General features: G+C 47.2%; 7 protein-coding genes across 7 annotated transcripts; 3 read left to right on the forward strand and 4 right to left on the reverse strand.

Moving 5' to 3' along the window:
* Positions 1 to 1,677: 1,677 nt before the first annotated feature.
* Positions 1,678 to 3,966, reverse strand: ONS95_003288 (uncharacterized protein). Its single transcript, XM_058496588.1, has 5 exons — positions 3,086 to 3,966; positions 2,984 to 3,011; positions 2,532 to 2,863; positions 2,152 to 2,466; positions 1,678 to 2,082 (listed from the first exon to the last, which is right to left on the reverse strand). Exons 1-5 carry the CDS (start codon positions 3,565 to 3,567, stop codon positions 1,764 to 1,766), a joined length of 1,476 nt encoding a protein of 491 aa, XP_058353840.1. The 5' UTR covers positions 3,568 to 3,966; the 3' UTR covers positions 1,678 to 1,763.
* Positions 3,967 to 4,284: 318 nt separating this feature from the next.
* Positions 4,285 to 6,835, forward strand: ONS95_003289 (uncharacterized protein; the record flags this gene model as incomplete). Its single annotated transcript, XM_058496589.1, has 5 exons — positions 4,285 to 4,565; positions 4,619 to 4,640; positions 4,704 to 5,050; positions 5,150 to 5,575; positions 5,661 to 6,835. 5 exons carry the CDS (start codon positions 4,285 to 4,287, stop codon positions 6,034 to 6,036), a joined length of 1,452 nt encoding a protein of 483 aa, XP_058353841.1. The 3' UTR covers positions 6,037 to 6,835.
* Positions 6,347 to 8,009, reverse strand: ONS95_003290 (uncharacterized protein; the record flags this gene model as incomplete). The annotated part of the gene is made up of 3 exons (XM_058496590.1): positions 6,347 to 6,754; positions 6,813 to 7,577; positions 7,659 to 8,009. 3 exons carry the CDS (start codon positions 8,007 to 8,009, stop codon positions 6,347 to 6,349), a joined length of 1,524 nt encoding a protein of 507 aa, XP_058353842.1.
* A 1,189-nt stretch (positions 8,010 to 9,198) lies between these two features.
* ONS95_003291 (uncharacterized protein) lies at positions 9,199 to 11,095 on the reverse strand (the record flags this gene model as incomplete). Its single annotated transcript, XM_058496591.1, has 4 exons — positions 9,199 to 9,431; positions 9,487 to 10,580; positions 10,637 to 10,736; positions 10,786 to 11,095. The coding sequence occupies 4 exons, from the start codon at positions 11,093 to 11,095 to the stop codon at positions 9,199 to 9,201; spliced, it is 1,737 nt and encodes a 578-aa protein (XP_058353843.1).
* A 3,650-nt stretch (positions 11,096 to 14,745) lies between these two features.
* Positions 14,746 to 16,266, forward strand: ONS95_003292 (uncharacterized protein; the record flags this gene model as incomplete). Its single annotated transcript, XM_058496592.1, has 1 exon — positions 14,746 to 16,266. The coding sequence occupies one exon, from the start codon at positions 14,746 to 14,748 to the stop codon at positions 16,264 to 16,266; it is 1,521 nt and encodes a 506-aa protein (XP_058353844.1).
* Positions 16,267 to 17,814: 1,548 nt separating this feature from the next.
* Positions 17,815 to 18,090, forward strand: ONS95_003293 (uncharacterized protein; the record flags this gene model as incomplete). Its single annotated transcript, XM_058496593.1, has 1 exon — positions 17,815 to 18,090. One exon carries the CDS (start codon positions 17,815 to 17,817, stop codon positions 18,088 to 18,090), a length of 276 nt encoding a protein of 91 aa, XP_058353845.1.
* Positions 18,091 to 19,100: 1,010 nt separating this feature from the next.
* Positions 19,101 to 21,817, reverse strand: ONS95_003294 (uncharacterized protein). The gene is made up of 3 exons (XM_058496594.1): positions 21,737 to 21,817; positions 21,405 to 21,642; positions 19,101 to 21,347 (listed from the first exon to the last, which is right to left on the reverse strand). Exons 1-3 carry the CDS (start codon positions 21,769 to 21,771, stop codon positions 19,980 to 19,982), a joined length of 1,641 nt encoding a protein of 546 aa, XP_058353846.1. The 5' UTR covers positions 21,772 to 21,817; the 3' UTR covers positions 19,101 to 19,979.
* Positions 21,818 to 22,148: the final 331 nt, after the last annotated feature.

Raw genomic sequence — 22,148 nt, forward strand, 5'->3', positions numbered from 1 at the left:
AACAATATTAAGCTCCAACACAGTTTGTGCGAGTTCGGGCCGAAGTGAGGAGATGGGAGTGGAGTGGAGATGACTGGGTCTCTCGTGCCCCGCTTGACCTCTGATTCGCGAAAGTAAACAGAAGAACAAGTACCAGAATCTATCAGACGTGAAACAAGTTCTTTGCTAGAAATTTTATTTCTAACCTGGAGGCATGAATGAGCTCACGATTATACAGTGAGTAAAAGCGACATAAAGCGCAGTGTATTGGGTCAACGCCACTGAAAAAAACCAGAACACCAACTCAAGAAACCAAACACTAATCAATAACAATACTGTCATCCCACGACCCTCCCCTCTTCTCCCTTCCTCCTTCCTTCCCTATCGGCAACCGAGCTCCAGTCTCAGCCCCTGCCGCATTTCTCCCCTTCACCCCATTCCCACCCCTATCCACTCCAACTCCCCCTCCCACTCCCCCATCATTCTTCCTCCAAGATCCTCTCCCCGCCCTCTTCTCCCAACCCTCCTTAACCTTCTTCCTCTCCCTTTTCCTCTTCCCTCCAATCCTCCTCCATCCTCTCCGACACTTGCTCACCAACCGCGCGACCAATCCAACCACCCATGCCAAAACCCGCACACCCCAAAGCAAAGCCCGGAATACCTCCTGCACTATAATCATGCACACCAGGAAGTAGCAGGTGAATATCAGCAGTACGAAGACGAGGGGGGCACCGCCAGGGATGAGCGTGATGAAGAGGAAGAGCGCGAAGAGGATGCAGGTGAAGAGGAGTTGAACGAGCATGGTTGGTATGGTATGCTGCTGAGCGGTGGTGGTGTGGCGAGGCGAGGAATTGTAGTATGAGGGTGGGGGATAGGTAGCTAGTCGTTATCTGTCTTTAACTTTCTCCGTTCTCTGATGTGGTCTGCTGTGGTCCTACTCTCGTTGGTATGTTTCGATTGTCGAACCTTTCGGTTCTCGATTGATGATCGTGATGCGTATCGTGGGCGCAAACGTGGATCAGGAGTATGTTGCACTGTGATATGAGGTGCTTCGTTGCCCCGCTACTCTACCAAGTAGCAAGTATCGATCGAGTAAGCAAGCAGCAATATAACGCTGAGCAGACTAGCGATCTTTCTTCTTGCCTAGAAGAAGCTTCTGAGCTCGAAAAGCTGGAAGCTTCTGCACAGTGGCAGCAGTCATACCATTGCTGCTCTTTGTGTATATTAGACGAGACTAGTGCGTGTGTTGGGATAAAGAGAGGAAGCAACTTCTTTGTCATAGAGGGCGGATCAGTGGATTTCTGGCGGAAATGTTTAACAAGAGCTGAAAGAGATAACGTCTATCCTTACTTGCCGAGACATCCCTTGTAACGAGACAGATAGCAGGTACTTCAAGTTCACGCGAGGTAGACTCTATGAACTCTGAAAACATTCTATTCTTTTTCACTTTATTTCCATTATATCCCTTCCCTAAACATTCCTTGCATATCAATTCCGAAATTTAGTATGGTGTTGTAACCTTACGCAGACGTGACCTTCTATCTCACCCAGACCTCTGGCGTTTTTTTGTATTCTTGGACGTCTCTGAACGCTGCCTTAACCTGGCACTGTAATTTTATGGATAAATATGAAGATGGTTAAAAGGGAAACGCATCACAAAGACTTGCAGTCACATGCGGTAATGTAGAAAAACCTGATGTCAAGAATATAGAGTCCTTAAAGAATAATTAAACCAAACAGAAAACCAATTCTATTCATGTTTGTCGCAAAATGTCTCTCTTACACTACACGGCTTGTGTAAGCACTGCCAAAAGTGCTGGATACGCATTATCTTTATCAGATCTGGCATGAATTTCGCCATTATCTCTTAGTGTTGCAGGAAGATAACCAACCAGATCACTCAACGCGCTGATTATTCTTGATGGGAGCTGTACTTTGGAACCTGTAACAGGGAGTGTGCTCAGCACCGAGCCTGGCAACTTGATAACGACATCGACATCGTAACCTATGAGCACCTTGACTGTCTTCAAAATCGGATTTTTCAATACCGGAGCAGCAGTCGCCAGCAGAGGAGGCAAGGTATCACGAAACCCTTCAATGTCCCTGTTCACAATAAGTCAGATACAGAGATGAGAGAACAGGACGGAAAAGAATATGTCTTGTCCATCTTACCAGAGACCACGAGAAATATCAAAGCTTTGAATACCCGTGTATTCAAGCCATATCTCAAAATCGGGTGTCCCTCCAACGACTGCTTCAGCGTCAAGCAATGGGAATCCTAGGTCTTTCCACTGCACTCTGGCTGCGTCCTTGAGATCAAACAGTAGCTTCTGAGGTGGAATCGGGTATTCTTCCACCCAGCGAGTGGAAGCCAAGTCGTAACCAGAGAGATAGTGCAACGGCCTGTAAATAATTCCTGCAGGAGGAAGTTCATCATTGGAGGAGACCTCAGCGTCGAGGTCCCGTAGTGTGGATGGCATGTTGTGCCTGTCAAATTGTTTGTCCGTCAGTACGTAGTGGTTACCATCCAAAAATTCACCCAGAGGGCTCACCCTTGCTTGAATTCGGTTTTCGTCAATGCGACTTCGAACTCTTCTCGTTTCTCTGTCACATCGAATGTTCCAGTTGTCTGCAGAGCTTTGAGATTGTTTGATTTCGTGCGTCGATCTTCTATAGCATCTCGATATGTGTCTCCAGGGGGACTGTTTATCCACTCCATCATAGTGAGAGTTTTGTCAATTTGATGAGCTTGTTCAAATGTTACAAGCAGTTTTGCAAACTCAACTGCTACGAGAGAATTGGCTGCTTCATAATCATTTCTGGCTCTCTTTTTCCGTTCTTCTTGTAATATTGCCTCTTCAACAGTGATTCCTGTAGACTGGGTCTGAATAAGAGGATTCCGTTAGCTTTGCCAGCAAACATACAAAGTGTTAAGAACAGTCTGGCACATCTTTGAAGTGTTGATTCAATAACAAATTCTGACACGAGACTCAAATTTACTCACCACCGCATCCTTCACATTAAGTACATAGCTGTGAACCGAGTCAGTTTAGAACTCCTAATTTTGTCACGAAAGCAAGCATTGTTATATCTAAAAGAATATCACCTTTGAAGCAGCTGAAAAAATCCATTGCCCGCCCTACTAAAAGCCGGAGATTCAGGATTCTGTACTGGATTCGCAATACCAAAGATGGCTTCGTTCAAAAACTCGTCCCTCTCCATTCCACTTGGCACCCCGTACTGCAACGGATTAGCAATGAAAATCGCTTGATGCGCTCTAGAAAGGTCCCGTTCCAAAGTCAAAAATGGGCGCAATGCCGTCGAATATGCTTTCAACACCAGCGATGGATCAATCGGTTGCTCGACAATTGGTGGAGGACGAGGAAAAGGATTCGGGCGTGGTCTGAATATAACAGGTGGCCAGGCCTCTCGCTCCCGTGGAGGAAGTGTCGGTGGGAGCTGCGGTTTTCGGGAAGGCAGACGGATGGGTTGAAGTGGTACTCTGTCAATCCACGGGAGATCAGGGTCGAAAGGTCGAGGGAAATCTCCGGGTCTTGCTGCACCTGCGTTATCCAGATTTGGATTCATTGTTTACTACGTCAATGAAATGTGAAATGGTGACTTGACTGAAATCTAAAAGTCTGAAGGTAAAGGAAAGGAAACACTGGGAGAGAACTACAAATGGCACTGATACAGTCAACATCGCTTAGTTCAGCGCACAGGAAAAGCAACCAATGGTTGAACACAAAAGATACTGCGACTAGCCTAGACTGAATGTCTGGGCACGGAGCTGAGAATGATCATCGATTCAACGACGTAGAAGTCGAGTATTGAAATGGTGTTATTGTGAATCAGAAAAGTATTGAATTCCAGCTGTGACACTAGCCTTGACTGAGTGTTTGTGGCTGGCGCACCACAATGTCTGGGCACGGAGCTGAAAATTGATCATTGCTGCAACGCCGTAGAGATCGATCATTAAGGTGTCTTATATTAAATCAGAAAAATGATTGAATCCAAGCTGTTATGCAAATAGGTTTGATAAGTCAAAAGTAGAGCGCCCCCATCTGCGTAACATCGGGGAGCTGCAAGCCACTCAACCGGCTGTCCGATTTCATCGCCGAAATACTGCATAGCCCAGATCTGTGTAACCTATAAATGTGGGTGTAGTGTTGTTTTCAGCTGAGCGTTATCTTGCTTGTCATGTTGTATAATTAACTCGCCACTTCTCTGGTGCATCTTCGAATGCAAGAGTCCTTCGTGCTTTCAATCTATCTCTGGTTGAATCAAGTCTGAAAATCGCCAACAATGGCTACCGAAACAGAGAAAACCCCTATGCAGCTCTACTGGCAGGCTTACATCAAGTTTGTTTCTGATGTGGTAGGTATTGGGCAAGCTGGATCAAATGACAGTCGAGTTCTATTCATCTCGCCAGCAATAACTTCGAGTGTGGCCGCCTCAGCGTTCATTCCAACAGCTGCAACCAACTGGGAACTTTACAACAAGGTCAACGCTCTCTTGAATCCCGGTACGGACAGTGCCTTCTACGAGCCTGTTGCATCGAGCAGCTATTTTGACAGCCTTTTGAAGTAAGTGAAGTAATATCCGTGTAGCTTTCACGGATTGTCTAACGACCAGAAAGATACCTCATGCTGGTCGACATTGTACGTATACGTCACTAAGGAGACCCCAAAAGACCCTTGGCTCTGTATTCTAAAACTCTACAGCCCAATTCTCTCACTCCAGGAGCCAAGAAACGTCTTGAAGAGGCAGAGGAGGCAATGTTCGATAGCTTTGACAAAAAGGAAGACGAGTTAGCCAAAGCTGAATGGAGATACGCAGAAGATCCGAATCCTAACAAACTTCCGTTCACTCTGTGGGCTGATGCCAAGGCACCCAGATATAAAGCAGCGCTCCAGAAGTATAATGTGTCGGCATCCAAATGGGAAAGTGCCATGAATGCTGCCTCAGGTGGACTTGGAGAAATGGATTTGCAAAAGGATAAAACGAGGTTCATCAACATTCACAATGCCAACGATCCAGGCGCAGATCCTGCGGCTAACCGCATTGTCGGGTAAGTCAGATCATATGTCACTTAACTTTCATACTACTTGCTGTATGGCAATGGTCTTTTCATCTCCCAACAATTCAGTGCATTACTTACAACCAGTAGGTGTATGCCCGCCTACGAAATGCAGATTGGAAATCTTGAGCTCTTGATTCAGAACGCTTCAAGAACGGACAATCCTCATCCAGTGGAAGAACCCAAAGACCAAGATGTTCGCTGGCGAGCAAGTTACAGCATTGACCCTACGTATAGAAGCACGATGGACGAATGGGCACGATCATTCGACACAACTCCGCCGCAGAAACAGACACTTGAGATGAGTGAAGGCCGAGATTTCCGCTGGCAGAATTACGGTCACAAAGAGATCACGGGTGGTGCAAGCGTGAGCTCCTATGGACTCTTTCGACTTGGTGCACAGCACAATCAATCCGAGAAGTTTGACAAAGTCACAACAGAGTATAGCAGCAGCGACATAGAGATTACCATCACTTGGAGAGCAATGCGTCTGTTCAATGTCAGTCCAGGAATATGGTAAGTCTGAATCTCGCTTGAAACAGAACTCTCCAATTTTCGCGACACTGTCAGCCATTGCATTGCAAAATCTTACGCTTTGTAGGGATATCCCAGATATATACAGCAAGTATCCTACTCTCAAAGCAGATGCTGTACCACCAAACCGTGATTTGATCCGACCGACCCAACTTCTTTGCGCTTCGGGTCTAGGCGCGACTATCAAGTTTAGTGATCAGGCGAGAAAGTCCATGGACGAGCATATCACCAAAGCTTCAAGCACCTCCGGCAGCGGTGGTGTGCGTCTTGGTTTCTTGGGGTTCAAAGCAAAAGCGAAGGGCGGTGTGTCGAGTACAAGCACTACTGACGTGCATGAGTTCACCTGGAAGAGTGAGGTTGGAGAGCTTATCATTGAGCCGACTCCAAATTATGGATCTGCACAGCTGCTTGCAGTTGTGGGACAGAGATTGGCCACGGCTTAAAATGTCAAATAGTATCATTATCATAGTGCTTGTGCGAATTGGGGACAGTATTACTTATCATATGGAAGGCCTAGAATCATCAGGACACAACTTGTGCTTGTTATTCTTTCCTCATTAAAGGACAACATTCAGCTTCGAGATCCATCGAAGAAAACTGCGACTCTCATCGCATTCAATTCTATAAACCATTAAGTAAATATAACTTCGTACCTGATTCCCTTATTACCACATCTATGTCCATCCCTTCATACCGCCCTCGACCTCAACCGCATCCCCTGCATCCACATCATAATCATAATCATAATCATAATCATACAACAGCCCCGAACCCTCCATTCCCAGTATTACTCGGTCCCCCGGGACCCGGCCCCGGACTCCCCTGCTGTGCACTATACTTCGGAGCAGCAACCTTCTCATCCAGATTTGGGGCATTGACATCCGTGACACCACTGAACTCTCTCCGTGGCCCATCAGCCGGAGTCATATCCTCAGCCATGGCATCTTCATAGCTGGGCGGTACGTCGTCGATAGCTGGCGCGCCGGGTGTGCCGAGTTGTGGTGGGTAGGCGGGGTCTTGTGGCCGGACGGGCGTGGCGTTCGGCCGGTTGGGTATTGTAGGGGGAGGGGAGTTTGCTATGGCGTCTAGGAGGGCGGCGGGTGGGTGGATTCCGGAGAAGATTTCGACCTGGAAGCGAAGCGGGAGGGTGATGGTTTGAGGCTAGAGGCGAGGTGTCAGTGAAGGGGTTTGTTGATATTTATCCACAAGCGAAACTTACCTGGATTTGCCCCGGCACGCCGTAACCCAGCCCAACCCTTACTTCAAGCTCATAACTCCTCGTCAGGTTACAAGTATGAAACGAGGGAGCTACTGTGTTTGGCAGTGGTATCCTATCCCATAACTTGCTATCGACGAGACTTTCTGTTCGTAATACATCCGTTGGACTGCCAATCGGCAATGACAAGCCGGCCAAACTCATTAATACCCACGTACTTGTTTCCGTTCTCGAGATGTCCATTGCTCTAACTTCTGTTTGCCCGAATAGCTGTACTTGTAGAGACATTAAGAATACCTGTTCCGCACTCTCATTAAGCTTTCTCACAAGCAGTCGTAATGGCAGCGGCTCATTACACGTCAGGATAGCTGGACTGGGTAATCTAGCATCCACCTCTCCTTGTGGTGCAGTATCTGATAACTGCGCTGACTTCTTCTTGAACATGGAAGATTTCTTCGCATATGGGGCCAATCCCGCTGTAAACTGAAATGGTCGTCTCGCATACGATTCATTAGTGGTCTTTGGCGGTCTGGGTGGCTCGATAGGCATAAACCGGAATCCAATAGCTGATCTCCTATTCTCCTTGAAAATTGACGGTCTCTGAACCGTAACTTTAACATAATATCTGATTTCTGCTTCTCCGGGGAATCCGGTGAGAGAAGGCGGCAATGTCCTCTTGACATGTCTGTATTGCATTTGCTGTAAACCACTCAACCCGAACCCTCCGAGTCCCATCTGCTGTTGGGCTTGTGGTTCCATACAACCATTCTGTTCGGGAGAGTTAGCAATTATACGCAAATCACATATTCTCAGACAAAAGAAGAAGACCACAAGCCCGCCTAAACATACATTGAAAGGAATCTTTATCCTAAATGGATACTCATGCTTCCCCGCCCTCAGCGTAAATGCCTGCCCCATCCCCGTAATGCCCTGCGCCTGAGTCGGGAACACCTGCGCAACCTTATACAGTATCTTGTGATTCTCCGTGGCAATTCCCTCCCTCCTCTGTCTCTGGGCATATAGCTGCGGATTCGGGACATTCATCGGCCGCATCAACACGGTCCTACTCTCGCCCTCGAGCTTCACCACAATCGCGGATATGTTCTCATCGCTGGTGAGATTGAGCACTATTCGGCCGCTGATGAAGTCGAGGTTGGTGTAGAAGGTGTGTGGATCGTCGAGGACTATGCGGACGGACATCTTGCTCTCAAGCTCAGTGCAGCTTTGTGGAGGTATCCGCCTATGTTCTTGCGACTGGTATTCTCGATAGCAAATTGTATTGCACCACGACTCTATTATCGCAGATCGTTCGGTTGCTTCGTCCCAAGTAAAGGCAACCAGAAAGTAGTATATCTATCGTCCCAAAGCACCAGAGTTAAAGTCTGCACCGACCCTCCTTGGGTCGTATTGGAGACCTCTCCTCTCCGGCTCCGGATCCCTTCTGTATTGTACTGTTCGGCCCTGTATATCTCTGCTTGCTTGCTTACTGATTGTGCCCCCGTGCCGTCGTAGTCGTGTCACTCGACTCAGCCTCGCACCTCTCACACGCAAAATCCAGAAGCCTGGACTCCAATCCCGGAATTACGCAAGCTCTCCGGCGCAGGGTCAACGACGTCGCATGGAAGGGAACTGGAAATGGCACAGGGAGAGCTTGTAAGCATGGTTGGTCCTACGGTGTCAGATCCGTGCTGCACTGCGACTCATTGAACGACTGCTGGAAGTGGTATGCAGGATGTTGAGAAGGGTGGTGAGGTGGGACAGAATTACAACGCTGCCTCGCCCAGCCTCGCAAGCAGCGTCATCGCTGCAGCTCGGCACCTGTCCCGAGCTGACCCCTGCCTGTCCTGTCAGCCACCAAATGGACGTTATCTGGACCACCTAGAATTGGTGCTATGATGCGCAACATTGTGGTACAGAAGTAACTTGTTACAGTTCTTCAATACATTTTCAGATCTGTCTGAGAGAAGTAACCATAGAGCTTCATCCTATAAGAAAATCGAAATGAAGCATGGTCCTCTCCGCTTTCCATTCAACCCAATGAGAGGGAGCAGCTTCAGCGTCAGCTGTTCAAGGATTGAAATACATCCTTGGTAACGGCACAACGGCATGTCCTCAATTAACTTGGAAGGTAAAGGACGGCGTCAAGAATATTTTGGTATCTGTACAACTGATTATGCATAAACAGTATTGACTGTATGATAACTATACGAAGCTTTGCCTTCTTTCATCCAAAGAATAATTAAAACTGTACTCTCCATCCAAGCCAACAGTACAGAGGGTATCGAGGTATCCAAAACATCATACATATAACTTCAAATGCATGTCTTCGTTTTCAGCATCATCACTCTTCTTGCTTCTTCCAACGACTATTTATCTTCCCAGTATGCTTCTACAGCATCTGCTTCCCTCTCGTCTCAATAGGGAAACACAACATAGCAACAAAAGCTGCCAAGAACAATCCGCCACTAACAAATACGGGAGCACTAGGGTTGGCATTGGGGATATTGGCTGCAATGATGGGAGCGCAGAGTCCCGCAATACGGTTCAACATGCTTGCGATTCCAGTACCGGTTCCTCTGTTTGGAGCGGGGAAGACTTCGGGTGTGTAGGCGTAGAGAACACCTGAGACAGATTAGTATTTATCCAGCCAAGAAGTACGGCATTATGATCAACTTACCGTACATAATGTTCTGGAAGAATGCCTCTAGTGATGAGAATGCGAGTTGGTAGTCCGAATCAGCAGAGATGGTGAACAGGAAGAGGAAGATTCCGGACATCATTGTTGAGAAGGCCATCGTACCCTTGCGACCAATGTACTTGATATCAACAGTATAGCAAGCGATGATCGATCCAGGAACTCCAACGACCGAAGTAATAGCATAATTTCGGTAGGTCTCGTAACTGGAGATTGTCTCTCCGCTTGAATTGGTACCTCGGGCAAGATATTGCGGGAGGAAGGCATTGAAGAGAGGATATCCCATTCCAATGGTAACCCAACAAAACCAGACCAATCCAGTAGTCCATCCAAGCTTCTTGTAAGCAAAGAGAGGGCCAATACGCTCAGTAGAGAAAGATGACAGCTTGCGGCGAATGATTTCCTTGGTTGTAAGAGTCGAATCTGCTACAACGGCAGGGTCGCCACCGATCTCGTTCAGAATTTCCTCCGTGAGCCATGTGGTTGTCTTGTTCTTAAAAGCCATACCGTGAACGACAGCTACGGCTTCAGCTTGGCGACCTCTTGACAATAGAAATTTTGGAGATTCGTAAAGATGGAATAGCAAGAATCGAGAAAGGAACATGACGAAAGTCATGGCTCCCATGGTGTAGACGAAGTATCTCCAGCCCTCGTCAACTGCGTAGTTACCACCGAGGAAAGCCCAAGCGATCAAGGATGCAACCAATTGACCGACTGGCCACCAGACAGAAAGGAGTGTGAGAAGTCCTCCTGAGGCGTTGGGGAGAAACTCCAGGAAAAGCGCACCGTCGACTGGCAAGTTACCGCCGACACCAACTCCGAGAGCAGCAAACAATGCACATGCACCTATCCAAGATGGAGCAGCTCCAGCGGCAATTCCAAAAACACCTGCAAGGAACAAGGTCATGTTGAAGGCAATTCTGCGGCCCATGATATCTGATCCAATGCCCCAGAAACTGGCACCGATGCAGAGACCGATGAAAAGGGAGCAAGTTGTGTATCTGACGGTAGTTTCGGCTACGCCAAATTCTTCTTGCAAAGATGGAAGCGTCAAAGCAACGCCTTGAAGCCAGAGGCTGTAAAATTGTAAGTATTGATGCACCACACCAGCACTCAAAATGAGTCAACTCACTTATCAGCGAACCAACCAAAACCGCAAAGGACGAACAGCTCCCAGTTATACTTTCCCATGCCAATATCCTGGATGGCCTTGTTGATCACCTTAGATTTCACTGTACAGCAGTCAGCCTCCACACGCATGCGCCGTAGTGAAATACGCACAGTCATAAGCCGTATCATGTCCACCAGACGAAGCATCTTCCATGACCTCGGCACGCAGACCTTCAACGGTATATGGATCATAACCCGCGCTCGAAGTTCGCAGGACTCCATCCTCGGTATCCCCGTCACCCTTACCATCGTGCTTCTTTTCTGCAGGCGTGCCATCTTCATTACGACCTTCGGCGGAACGACGACGAGCGTATTCTGCTGCAACGGTGGGATGGCGCGAGGCTTGTGCGAGGGGGACCAGGACGCCTGGGTATTGGTCGACCGAGTCCTTCTCGAAGAACATAAATCCTAAGAACTTCATTGTTGCGGTTGCAAATTGCTGTACTTTTTAATTGAGCGTGAAATGACTGTTGGAGCGGGTTTGAAATAAAGTAATGTCAAGATGCTGTGGCGATATAGATATATCGTATTTGCTGATGATGCTTGGGTAAACTGCTATGGCAAGCTGGTGCTTTGGTAGGGCTGAATACTTTTGCGGCTCCGATTATCAATTGGGTCAGACAAGATCAATTGACATGCTGCTTTGGTTGTTGCTGCTGTTGGAGGCTTGATCTCGATATCGGCACGACAGGCAATGCAGTTCACAAAGTGATCACGCACACCGAGTAGAAGGACGTGGTCGAGCAGGTAGGTATATCTGATGAAACAGAGTCAATTGCTGGAATGTGCTGTGCAATGTCGTACGTGTGTCGCTACTTCCTATCTCATGGAAAGACGCAGAGATACAGAACAGACCGAGGGATAAACTCGGAATTTCGAAGTTGAAGCTCCGTCTCAAGATCTTTTTGCGCATCGAGGGAGAACCAGCATCTTAAGCAAATCTACCTCTCCAGGTAAAGCCTCACCTGACGTTCCATCGGTCCTGCCTCTATGCCCTTCTCGGGCAAGCCAGCGGCGTGTATTTTTTTTCTCGTACGGTACGCTTGCCAAGAGCTGACATCCATTGTGCTGGATCCGACCAAACATCATCGAATCCCATCTTCGCAGAGGAGAAAAGATGGCGCGATCGCGTAAATCGTTCTTGTATCTGGTAAGAATGACGGCGGTCTTGCTGCATGGGAGGCAGAATGAAGTCATTGGAACGGCATTGGTGTGGAGATAGCGAGCTTAAGTGTCTTGGCATTAAAAGCCTTTGATCCCGGTTCCTTGGTCCTTGGACGGCTCGGTTCTTCACGTCAATTAACGTACTCGTAGAGGGCCAGGGCCCAAGACCACTGAGACCTTAGCACCTACATTATCATGCTACCTCGCTACATAACTCAATGTAAAAGAAGACTTACAAAAACTCTTAAAAAAAACAAGAGTAATGCTTAGAGAAGTACATTTCTACCTCTTCAAGTCTGAGTCTCGGTCCCTTTAGCAGTCAGTCCTCCTCGCTTGTCGGATCCCTGTTGCCGACTACCGTAGAACAAGGCAATTGACTTTTGAGAATGCCATCTTCTGGTTCGCTTGAGCTGTGGATCGCTAGGACTTTTGTCCGATACGAAAGAAATTGGCCAAAAGAGAATTTTTCAAGTAATCGCCTCATTATTACCAATTATTGCGGACCAGCACAAGACTTTGAGTGGAGGTCGGGAGGGGGTGAGCCGCGAGGAGCCGCGAAACAGAACTGTAGTCAGTTCTGTTGACTGAAGAAATGAGACTGAGAAGTATCGCCCTCTTCTGCCCGTGGAATTTCGTTGAATGACTTTTGCGTAACTGTTCATCTTTGAAGCATGCAAAATCCATCGACAGAGTACTCCCCTCCTAGCTGGGTTATGAGCCTCAGCCGCCAAGTACCTGCCTCTTTTCAGAATCCTCGATCACGAGCTTTATCTTCATCACGTGAGTATGTTTTGAAGCAGCTGCTCTGAATGCAGCATTTAGAAGTTCGCGGGCCTCCGGATCCAACCAAAATCGACAGTCTCCCATAATATGGAAAAATGTCCTTGATCCCCCCATATCTAATTCTGTGATCGATATTTCAAAGCCCATTCCTGGACGCTTGGCTGCGGACTCTGATGCGGGCACTTCCTTGACATTGCAGATCGTTCTTTGGAAGCTAAGCCGAGACCTTGCTCTAGACTTTCTATCAAGTCATGCCTGGTCTTGGAATTCATATTACTTACAAGATAGATTGCTGAAATGTCTGCTGTCATAATGGAGCTGACTTCTTCTCCAGTTCGCCTGGAAGTAATGGGCTCAGCAACTGTGGATGCTCATCTTCTTTGAACCTAAAGAACCGAATATCTACTCAGGTAACACAGAGTCTCTAAAACACACCAAGTTTTGGATCGCAATATGCTGAGGTTCTCGACAGACTGGGCTGGGAGATCGGAATTGTAGAAAGACATGTTGCACGTATCGTCTCATCAAGAATCGTGATAGAGGACTGTTCATGTTCCTTTGAGTACAGGTATATGGACGAAATGCGTTGCCAAAGACTGACCTGTTAAGCCGCCGAAGAACCAGAAACATGATGGGGGGCTGCGCTTCGCTTAAGGCGGGGTCGATTGTTTACGGTCCACTTTTCATTCTCTGTCTGCCTTGGTGTGCCTGTGCCAGATCGTGCCGGAGTGTAGGAAAATAATCATGAGCATTCTGCACAACCATATGATAAGAGAGCTTGCAATAAGTTTAGATTGTTCGAAGCCTGGAAATCTTGAGTCTCTTTGAGCTCTTTGTAATATGAGTTAGGTAGTGCGACTCCTGATACGCCACAAAAGTTTTGCGATGCGCGACGAACAAAACCCCGCTCAAGACATAATGGCTGCTCTTATGATAGCATGGTATATCTGATCATGTCACTCTTAAAATTTACTGGGTGCCTGGTATCAAGGGTTAGACCAGACTGAAATGCAGGTTGTGGGCTCAGGTGTGTTCAGAAATTCAAGCTTCAAAGATTTCTTTCAATGCTGGATGAGAATAGCCTGAAGCTGTCCAGGCCCAACGGAATTTTATCTCAACACTTAAGTACCATCTGAGTAAATCATCGGTGTAGAGGGTTGATGACCAAGAAGAATTACATGTCAAGATATTCTAATGTCTCATGTGCAAGTAATATTCACCCTTCCAAGTAACCTGCACACTAGAATGCTCTCACTCCATGAATCACACAGTATGACTTGACTGTTTGATATTTCACCTCAGTCTTTATCTCATATTAATCCAAAATCTATCTCTCTGATCTTCCATCTTCAGTACAAGCTTCAGATAAATCTCACAGCTGAAGCGCATCCCTCGAAACATATATCAACACAGACGCAGGTTAGTCAGATCACCATCAAAAGTCTTACCCCAGCCTCCAGTTCGTATCGAGACACAAGCATAACCTGATTTTCCCACTATTTCATCACAATCGCCACGGTCGCGCAAGTCAACAAGCCTCTTCTAGTCAGCAATCTTGACTCAAAATCTGGTATCCCACAAGGTCGATCGGCACCAAAAGAGAATCGGCGAGCCTAGCGATATAGACAAAGAATTCTGGACTTGATACCGTGAATATAAGGATAATAGTGGCTTCAAAGGTCCTCGGAAATTACGTGCTGCCGTCTTCGGCAAAATCCTTGCAAATTCGATAATCCTATTGGTCCCTGGCCTCCTCTCCTTGCTGGCTGGCAGACGCATGCGACATTCCCATTTCACTCTCAAGTGTCACGGCTTTCGAGTCACAACGAGTTTTCAATATAATTATCCATGCACTACTTTCAAGTCATACCGGTCTTTAATATTATTATTTAAACGCTCTTCGAAGCGTAAAATAACAAAGAAGCAACAACACCAAAGGCTGCAAAAACAAAGCCGCAACGATAAAGCTACATTCCTTTCGAGCCGCACCTAGGTGGTTCGACTTTCTCCTATCCATGAGCGGAACGTCCAGCACTGGTGTATCTGGACCAGATTCGAGCACCTTTGAACCATAATCTTTGAATCAGATCGGCACACCTCAGATCACGCCTCACTCAATCAACAATGGCTGGTCAGCGCTGGGAGCAGGAAGAGATTGACGCTCTGACCTGGTTTGTCAAGAAGAGAGAGAAATACAAAGCAGCTTTGGCACAAAGCAGTGACAATGTACGACTAACAGAAAGAAAATGGACATGGCCCGACATTGCCACGAAGATGCACCAGATCGCTGAGAGGGATGAATGGCAAGTCAGAAGAAAGTATGAAGCCAGCGGCTGTCAAATTGCATGGAAGAAAATCCAGGCTCGAGAAATCTCCTGGCCAAATACCAAGTCCCAGGCAAAATATGAAGCCGAAGATGAAGAAATGACTGGATTGGAGGCCAGGAACACACCACAACATGGAACAGGCGAAACCGTGGATGCATTCCCTGTCGAAACAAACACTCGTGTTGATGCCACCCTACCACTAGAAATTTCTCCACTTCGATGTGCTCCAGTTTCTGCGAGTGAGATACCGAACGAGGTTCAGATCAGATTCCAGCATGGTCTCGATCATACGGTCGATGTCAACTTTGATCGAAACGCCAATATCTTTACGATCGCACCAAAGCCAGCTGTCCCAGCTTTCGAAAGCACTCCTGAGAATGCACGTATTATCAAAGCCGAAAATGCAGCATATGAAACTCCGCTGAGAAATTCTGTTGACACAGACCGAATCCTCGCATTTGCACTGAACTCCAGTCCCACACCAACTCTGAATTCGGATGTGGAGTCGCACATGGGAGGTAGAGAGAACTTATACTCAGCGAGCCCAGCACCACACGATGAGAATGTGAAGCCAGTGCGCTCGAACACCAGATGGGAAGATTACGAGCTTGAGGCACTGCAATGGTTCGTGAAGAAGAGAGCGGGAGAACCCCCCAACGGAAGAAGCAACGGCCGCAACAGAATCTGGACCTGGGATACTATTGCAGCCAAGATGAACAAGGTGGCTGCGAGAGATCTTTGGGACATTGGCAGAGTTTACACCGCTGGAAATTGCTATGGAGCTTGGCTTACCAAGTCGACACGCCTTCCGACTTCTCGACCAAGCAAGAGTCGCAAGCTCGTCGATAGAACACGCGGCGTTCCAGTCCATCGTACCGCGAATTCCGGACTTGAAAGTACGGTTAATGCACCAAACGGTCCAATCGAGAACACAATCAATCCTCCACCTCCACCTCCAGGCCCCAACGCCACAGCCGAACCAGTTCCATACCATTGGCTGGCAGCGGAGCGAGAGGCATTGCACGAAGTGTATAACTTCAGCCGGATCGCTGAATCTAAAGGCTTGACTCGTGCTGAGTGTCGAAGACGAGGACTTTGGACTTGGACCATGATTGCGACAGAAATGAACAATCGTGCGAAGGTTTCTTCGTGGAGTACCGGCCGGGTCTATGATCAGAGCAATTGCTACAACATGATCAAGTACGAAAAGGACAACTTCAACCTACAAGGAAATGTGCAGCCGCTGGAGCCCATCAATGAGGATGAGGATGAGAATGAGGGTGATGATGATGATGATGACTACAAGCCCAAGGTTTAGGATAGTAGAGATGGAGAATCTGCAGGATTGGTCAGCTATTTTGGCATGGCTTTCTTTGGGCGAGGAGTGAAGGGAGCACACGATGAGATACGTCGAATCATTCTTGCGATTCTCATTGAGTTGCACAACGATATTGGGGGAGATGGAAGATAACGCATGGATTAATTCAGGATTCACCTGAGAAGCGATGGTTCGGGGGATTATCAATGCTTTACTACCAGAACGGTGGTAACCATCATATCCAAACTTGGTTAGATTAGCATTGATATCGCCATTGAATAAAAGCGATCGATCTTAAATGTGTTTCACTGTGCTCTGAGCTTCGGTTAGGCCCTTTAAAAGTTGATTACCTGGTGGTGCACTGGTGCGCCTTTGCGGTGATTCCTAATCTCCCAAACATAAACAAACTGAAGCTATTCGCTTACCATAGCGATATTCGAGGTGAAAATACTGCGACGTGCAACAAAAGTATTCTGAAACGGCCACTTGACCGCTTGCCAAGATTGATGCTTACACTCGCATCTAGGATTATTCTGGGTTTGATCAGACAGAATCGCGTATTTTGACGGTGATTCTGCAAGGTTGTGGCTACTGCTCAACAACTGTACAAAATATCCATTCTCATCACAAAGACTATCTCCCCCTGCCCTGTAGACAAGCTCGCTATCTCCATCATCATCAAATATACCTCATGTCTGTCCTCTCCATCTCATATGTATAATATTAACTCTTGTTGACACACATCTTTCAACTCCCCACCCACCATCCCAGTTCACAAGCCTTCATCCACTAACCTTGTATGCCTGGAAAGACCCCTCCCCGAATAGTATCCCAGCCTCATTATCACCCAGGAACTTCAAGCCCGCTGGGAGCGCAATATCCATGTCATAAGCTACGACAAGGCAGGCTCCAGTATGGAGTGAAGAACCCCAAGGGGTAGTTGGTAGCGACGAGCGAGGGCAACGACACACACCGCTAAGCCGCCTCCCGAGTGGGATATTGGAAGTGTATTCACGTAGCAGCCTTGGATGAGTACTGTCGATAGAGGTGCGTGCCTTTCAAAGTTATAGATAGGTGAAAGAGAGAGTGAGAAGGCGGTCTATCAGTGAGAAGATTATGTCGTGATGACAGGATGGGACTCGTGGTTAAACGATTTTGGTTTCCCAAATGTGAATAGTGCTCCTAAGTCCATTTTTGATGGCAATGCTTCTAGCGGGTGAATATATCTTTTGAAAATACGTCCAAGTCCAGAAATGCTTGTTGTAAGACAACGCAGGAGATTGTTCCTAGCGCTGGATGGAATGCAAAGTGAATAGCAGACAGAAGGCGCAGATGAGAAGTCGACCTCCCAAGCTTGCCATTAATTCAATGTGGCTCGTTCTCCTAAGCTTCCCTTCATTTCTCGATCAATATCTCGATCTCGTCAGCGGAAGTCAAAGTCGAAGACACAACCCAAAGCCCAGAGCAAAGCCGTCTTCAAAACTGTCATCGCATTCTTCTCCCGTACCCTCTACCATACAAACTGTTAACAAAACAAAAGCCAGAGCTATGTCTTCATCGGCTTCTTCAACAAAGTCAACCGGATCAACTTGGAAAGTAGGCATGGACGTCCCACCACCAAACCACTGGACCGCGAAGGAGAAGGAAAATCTCAAGTCAACCTACACAGTCATGAGATATGCAGCTACTGGTAACTTTCCAGATATCGTCAAGTGGTCGAAGGTCGCAGAGAAGATGAATGACGAGGCTCGCGCAAATTCGAGTTGGGATGTGGGTCGGAGATATGGATGGGAGAATTGCTGGAATGCTGCTAAGTCGGGATAGATGACTGTGGACAATTGGTTGGTGGGAATGATTTGAGGGTGGTAGATGACGGGTTATGAGAGCAGGATTTTTTTGGGATGATACGGCGTCACAGTGTATTAGACATGGAAAAGTAAGCTCTGCTCACCTTGGGTAATGGGTTCACCATAAAGTATCAATGCTCTTCATGAGACATGAAGTTGAAATTATACGATCGTTGAAGTAAGCCAAATGATACCGAATCTCCTCAGGACACTGGTGCCTGTAGACTGAATCTGTGCGACTGAAATCTGTATACAATTCTGCATATGTGATTCAAGGAGGTGGAATCGTGATGTTCTATGCGCTGAAGGAAATAAAGTAAAGGTGTAAGCAATTCAGCATATGGCGTATACCACAGCTGTGCGTAGGATCTTTCATCAATGGGGCAAGATTTAATAGCAACGACTGTCTCATTTCCATGTATGCACACCCTATCTATCAACTCCATTGCCTTAAAAATACTTTCCAACAACCTACATGATCTCCCGTCAATACCAGACCACAATTCTCTGTCTCTCACCCTTCCCACATGGACAGATTTCATCTCAACGTCTCTTCTGACACTCTTCAACTCCACGGATGGCCTCCATCCAGCCAGTTCCAAATCCCCGAGTTTCTTATGGGCGCTAGTTGCATTCCCTGATATTGTTCGAGGTTCGGATCGTAAGCTCTTGGCCTCCACATCAGCTGTGTATCATACGGCCCAGAAGGCCCAGGTGAGAACTGTGGATTTCCCTGAACAGGCCCGTTGTAGCCCACAAAGACTGGATAGAAACCACTATTCTGACCTCTGCGCTGCATCACAAGCTGGAGGCTTTGATTTGGTGGTGGGAGGATGCGGTGGGAATAGGGAGCTCCTGGGAGAGGGCGTTCCATCTTTCTGTTCTGGAGAGAGTCGTAAGGCTTGGTAGCTGGTGTTCTTTTTCTCGGGAGTATTGGATGTGTACTAAAGCGACTGGAATATTTACACTGAATTAATGAGGTCTGGCAAGAAGATCTTGAGGTTTTATACTCTGAGATAATGTACATGTTGGCTGAGGGGAATCACCGGGGGTACCGTTTCTATTCTGATAGACGCATTCTTGACCTTGCAAACCAGAGTAACTCGTGGTGATGAGCAGGGAATAATATTGCACCAAAATTCTGTAATCACAACCATGCGATTGTTTTGACTTCCTCTCGTTTTGGTTGGGACATGCTCTGCTCACCTTACGTAGCTTCTTCTACTCGCTTAACTGCGCCAAGAGGCGGAAGTAAACAATGAATGTGTACTAAGATGCAGGACGCAGAAATCAATGGCCATCTCTTCCAACACCATGTCGTTTTTTCATGCGACGTGTGATTTACTCAGCAATAATTCTCCCTTTCCGAAGCTCCTAAAGGCGACCGGAGTCTGGCTGAATCATCCTTGGTGTACGATTCGAGCAATCTATACCCCCCTCTTTACGGAACAGTGCGAAGACAATTGAAAAGATGGCAAAAAGCTGCGACAAGGCATTGGAGCGTTTTGATTTCTTCCCATCTAAAAAACGCACTACGGCAGCCTGCAGGAAATCCTGTACTCTCCAGCTACCGCATTGGCGCGAAATGCTGCGTGCAGCAAATATAATTCTGGCAATAGTCATAGCTTTGATCTCCACCACATGGCCGAAATTCATTCACACTTCCGAAATCAATGCACTGTGACCGCAATATCTGCAGAGCCAGTCATTATTTCCAATGGTGTATTGTGTCAATTAAATCACCGATATGCCACCCATTCAGCGCCTCCATGCAAAAACGCCCCGAGTCACTCCGAAATATCCTTCGCAAACCCATCACACCTGATTCTTGTATTCTTAGCTGGGTATCAAACCATGTAGAGAGAGCTACAGAGTAAAATCGAAGTCTTTGAACGCTGCTTTGAAGGCATCGATGTCTTTCTTCTCTTCTTGCTCGGACTGCACGTTGTCCTTCCACTGTATGCGCTTCTCGAGCCCAAGTAACTTCGCCAGGACGATGCGACCGAATTGCAACGAGAATCGAACTGAGTCATCGAATTGAAGAGTCAGGCACTTGGTGCTACCATTCGGATGCTCATCCGTAGGAGGTGACCATATCCAGACTCGAAAGAAATCGCCCTCATTCTCACCAATACCTGGATCCCGAACTTCGAATGAGGAGTATTTCAAATTCTCGGCTTCAACTCGAAATGCTGCTTCAACCAAACCCTTCGAAATAGTCTCTGCTGACATGGGAATGAACTGCCAGTGAGTGTGCACACCGTTAATCTTGCTGATCTCGTATGTGACAGCACCAAGTTTGTTTCCGCTGTCTTTCGCAATCATCGATTGCATTGACTCCTTAAATCTGTTCATCTCCGCAAACGTCTTTTCTCTTGCACCATCTTCGTTGGGGATCAAGGCCAGCGTCTGTGAGTGTGTAAGAGGGATGATGAGAGCATGGCCTGGGTGGTTGATGCCCAACTCCGCATATGTTGTTGAGGTGGTGAGTGGTCCTTTCGCAATGGTAAGATAGGCATCATCACCAATGGAAGAGATAAGGTGTGTTTCCAGATTCGGATTTGAGAGGCAGAAGTAACACTGGTCAGGTCCTGGGGGAGGTGCTCGCTCATTTCGACGACGTTTATTTCGATATCCATTATCATGAGGTGAGTATCTGGAGTATGGTTCGGGCTCTAGGGCAGTTCTTTTTCTTGGCCTACTAGTGAAGGGTGAGGCAGTTGTTCCGGGTGGGAGAGGAGCAAGCGGATCGGGAGTGGCTTGAAGTGTGAATGCGTAGAGTGACTTCTGCTTCGTCGTATTTCCGTGTGCTGCTAGAGAAATGAAACGTGTGACGGGTTTGTAGTCTGGGTTGTCTTGTGTGGGATTAAAGAAGAAAGGTTCCCTTTCATAGAAAAATGTAGGAGTGCTTGAAAAGTGGTAACGAGGTTTGAGAGCGGCACAAAGATCGGCGATGTGTTCCAATCCTGTTGGTGGAGCAACATCTCCAACTGGAACAACAACCTTGGAACCCATTCTGACGGAAGCTGGCCAACATGTCGTGAGGAGAATGTCTGCTGAGTTTGCACCATGAAGAGCTTTGGCATCCCCCACCGTGTGATATGGCAGGTATTGTTCCTTAGACAAGCCTCCAACCACTGTCTCATCCAGCTTGCCTCCCAGTGTGACGATCTTGATTCCCTCGGAGGTTTTCGTTGTACTTCGCTTTCCTAGGTAGTGGAGGTTTGCGCAGATCTAGAACATAGTTAGCCAAAATATCACCTTCTGAGTATACTGCCGCTCATCCCATACCTCTTCATCCTTCTCAATTTTGTCTATGATCTGCTTCGGGAGAGCAGTCGTGCCAACAGTAAAATAGGTAGGCAGTGGTATGCTGATTTTGCCCCCCAAAAGGTCTTCCACAGCAGTATCATCCTCCGCAAACAGATTGCCAGCAACTATTGCAAGTGAAAAGCTGTTCTTGGCGTGGAGAGAAGAGACTTTGGTGAATACGGATTGCAACTGGCCAAAGATGTCACCAAGGACAAGACTAGAAAGAGTGAGCTCAGGTTCCATTGACTCAATTGAACGAGGATATTCGCGGGCCAATTGCAATGAATAGGCCAGTTGCAGAATCTACATACATTTTTGCAGCCATGATGCTGTTGATCTCTGGCATTGAGTGCCAGTACGAAGCTGTAAATGAGACTGGGAGTGGAAGAAAGTTGCGACGCGACAGCGAGCTTTTCTGAGCTTCGGCTTATCGAGCTCTCTATCTTAGCGCTACGCTAGCGGGGTAGTATCCGCAATTATACCTACCTCAAAGACTGAATTAATTGTAACAGCATGACAGGTAAAAGTCGGACGGGGCCAAATTATTATATTGTGAGTTAAGAGAGGAAACGGAAGATCTAATTCGGCGTAGCGATTCTCAACCAGTGCGCATTATTTCTGAAATTCAACTGGAGTGAAGACAAATATCTTGTTGGAAAGCCAGTATCAATAAAACTAAGCTTACCCCAGCGATTCTGCCGCTTGCCACCGACTCGAAGCACA

This window comes from Cadophora gregata, assembly GCF_030347475.1.
Source record: "Cadophora gregata isolate MNR1 chromosome Unknown scaffold_12, whole genome shotgun sequence".
NCBI classification, from domain to species: domain Eukaryota; kingdom Fungi; phylum Ascomycota; class Leotiomycetes; order Helotiales; family Ploettnerulaceae; genus Cadophora; species Cadophora gregata.

Excerpts from the sequence above, each read along its gene's own strand:
- ONS95_003288 (XM_058496588.1), bottom strand. The coding sequence starts at position 3,567 with ATGAATCCAAATCTGGATAACGCAGGTGCAGCAAGACCCGGAGATTTC. Across the intron at positions 3,012-3,085 it reads TTTTTTCAGCTGCTTCAAAG|CTATGTACTTAATGTGAAGG; the intron begins GTGATATTCTTT and ends CTCGGTTCACAG. Across the intron at positions 2,467-2,531 it reads AAAACCGAATTCAAGCAAGG|GCACAACATGCCATCCACAC; the intron begins GTGAGCCCTCTG and ends ACAATTTGACAG.
- ONS95_003294 (XM_058496594.1), bottom strand. The coding sequence starts at position 21,771 with ATGCCAGAGATCAACAGCATCATGGCTGCAAAAAT. Across the intron at positions 21,643-21,736 it reads AGCATCATGGCTGCAAAAAT|TCTTGTCCTTGGTGACATCT; the intron begins GTATGTAGATTC and ends CACTCTTTCTAG. Across the intron at positions 21,348-21,404 it reads AAATTGAGAAGGATGAAGAG|ATCTGCGCAAACCTCCACTA; the intron begins GTATGGGATGAG and ends ACTATGTTCTAG.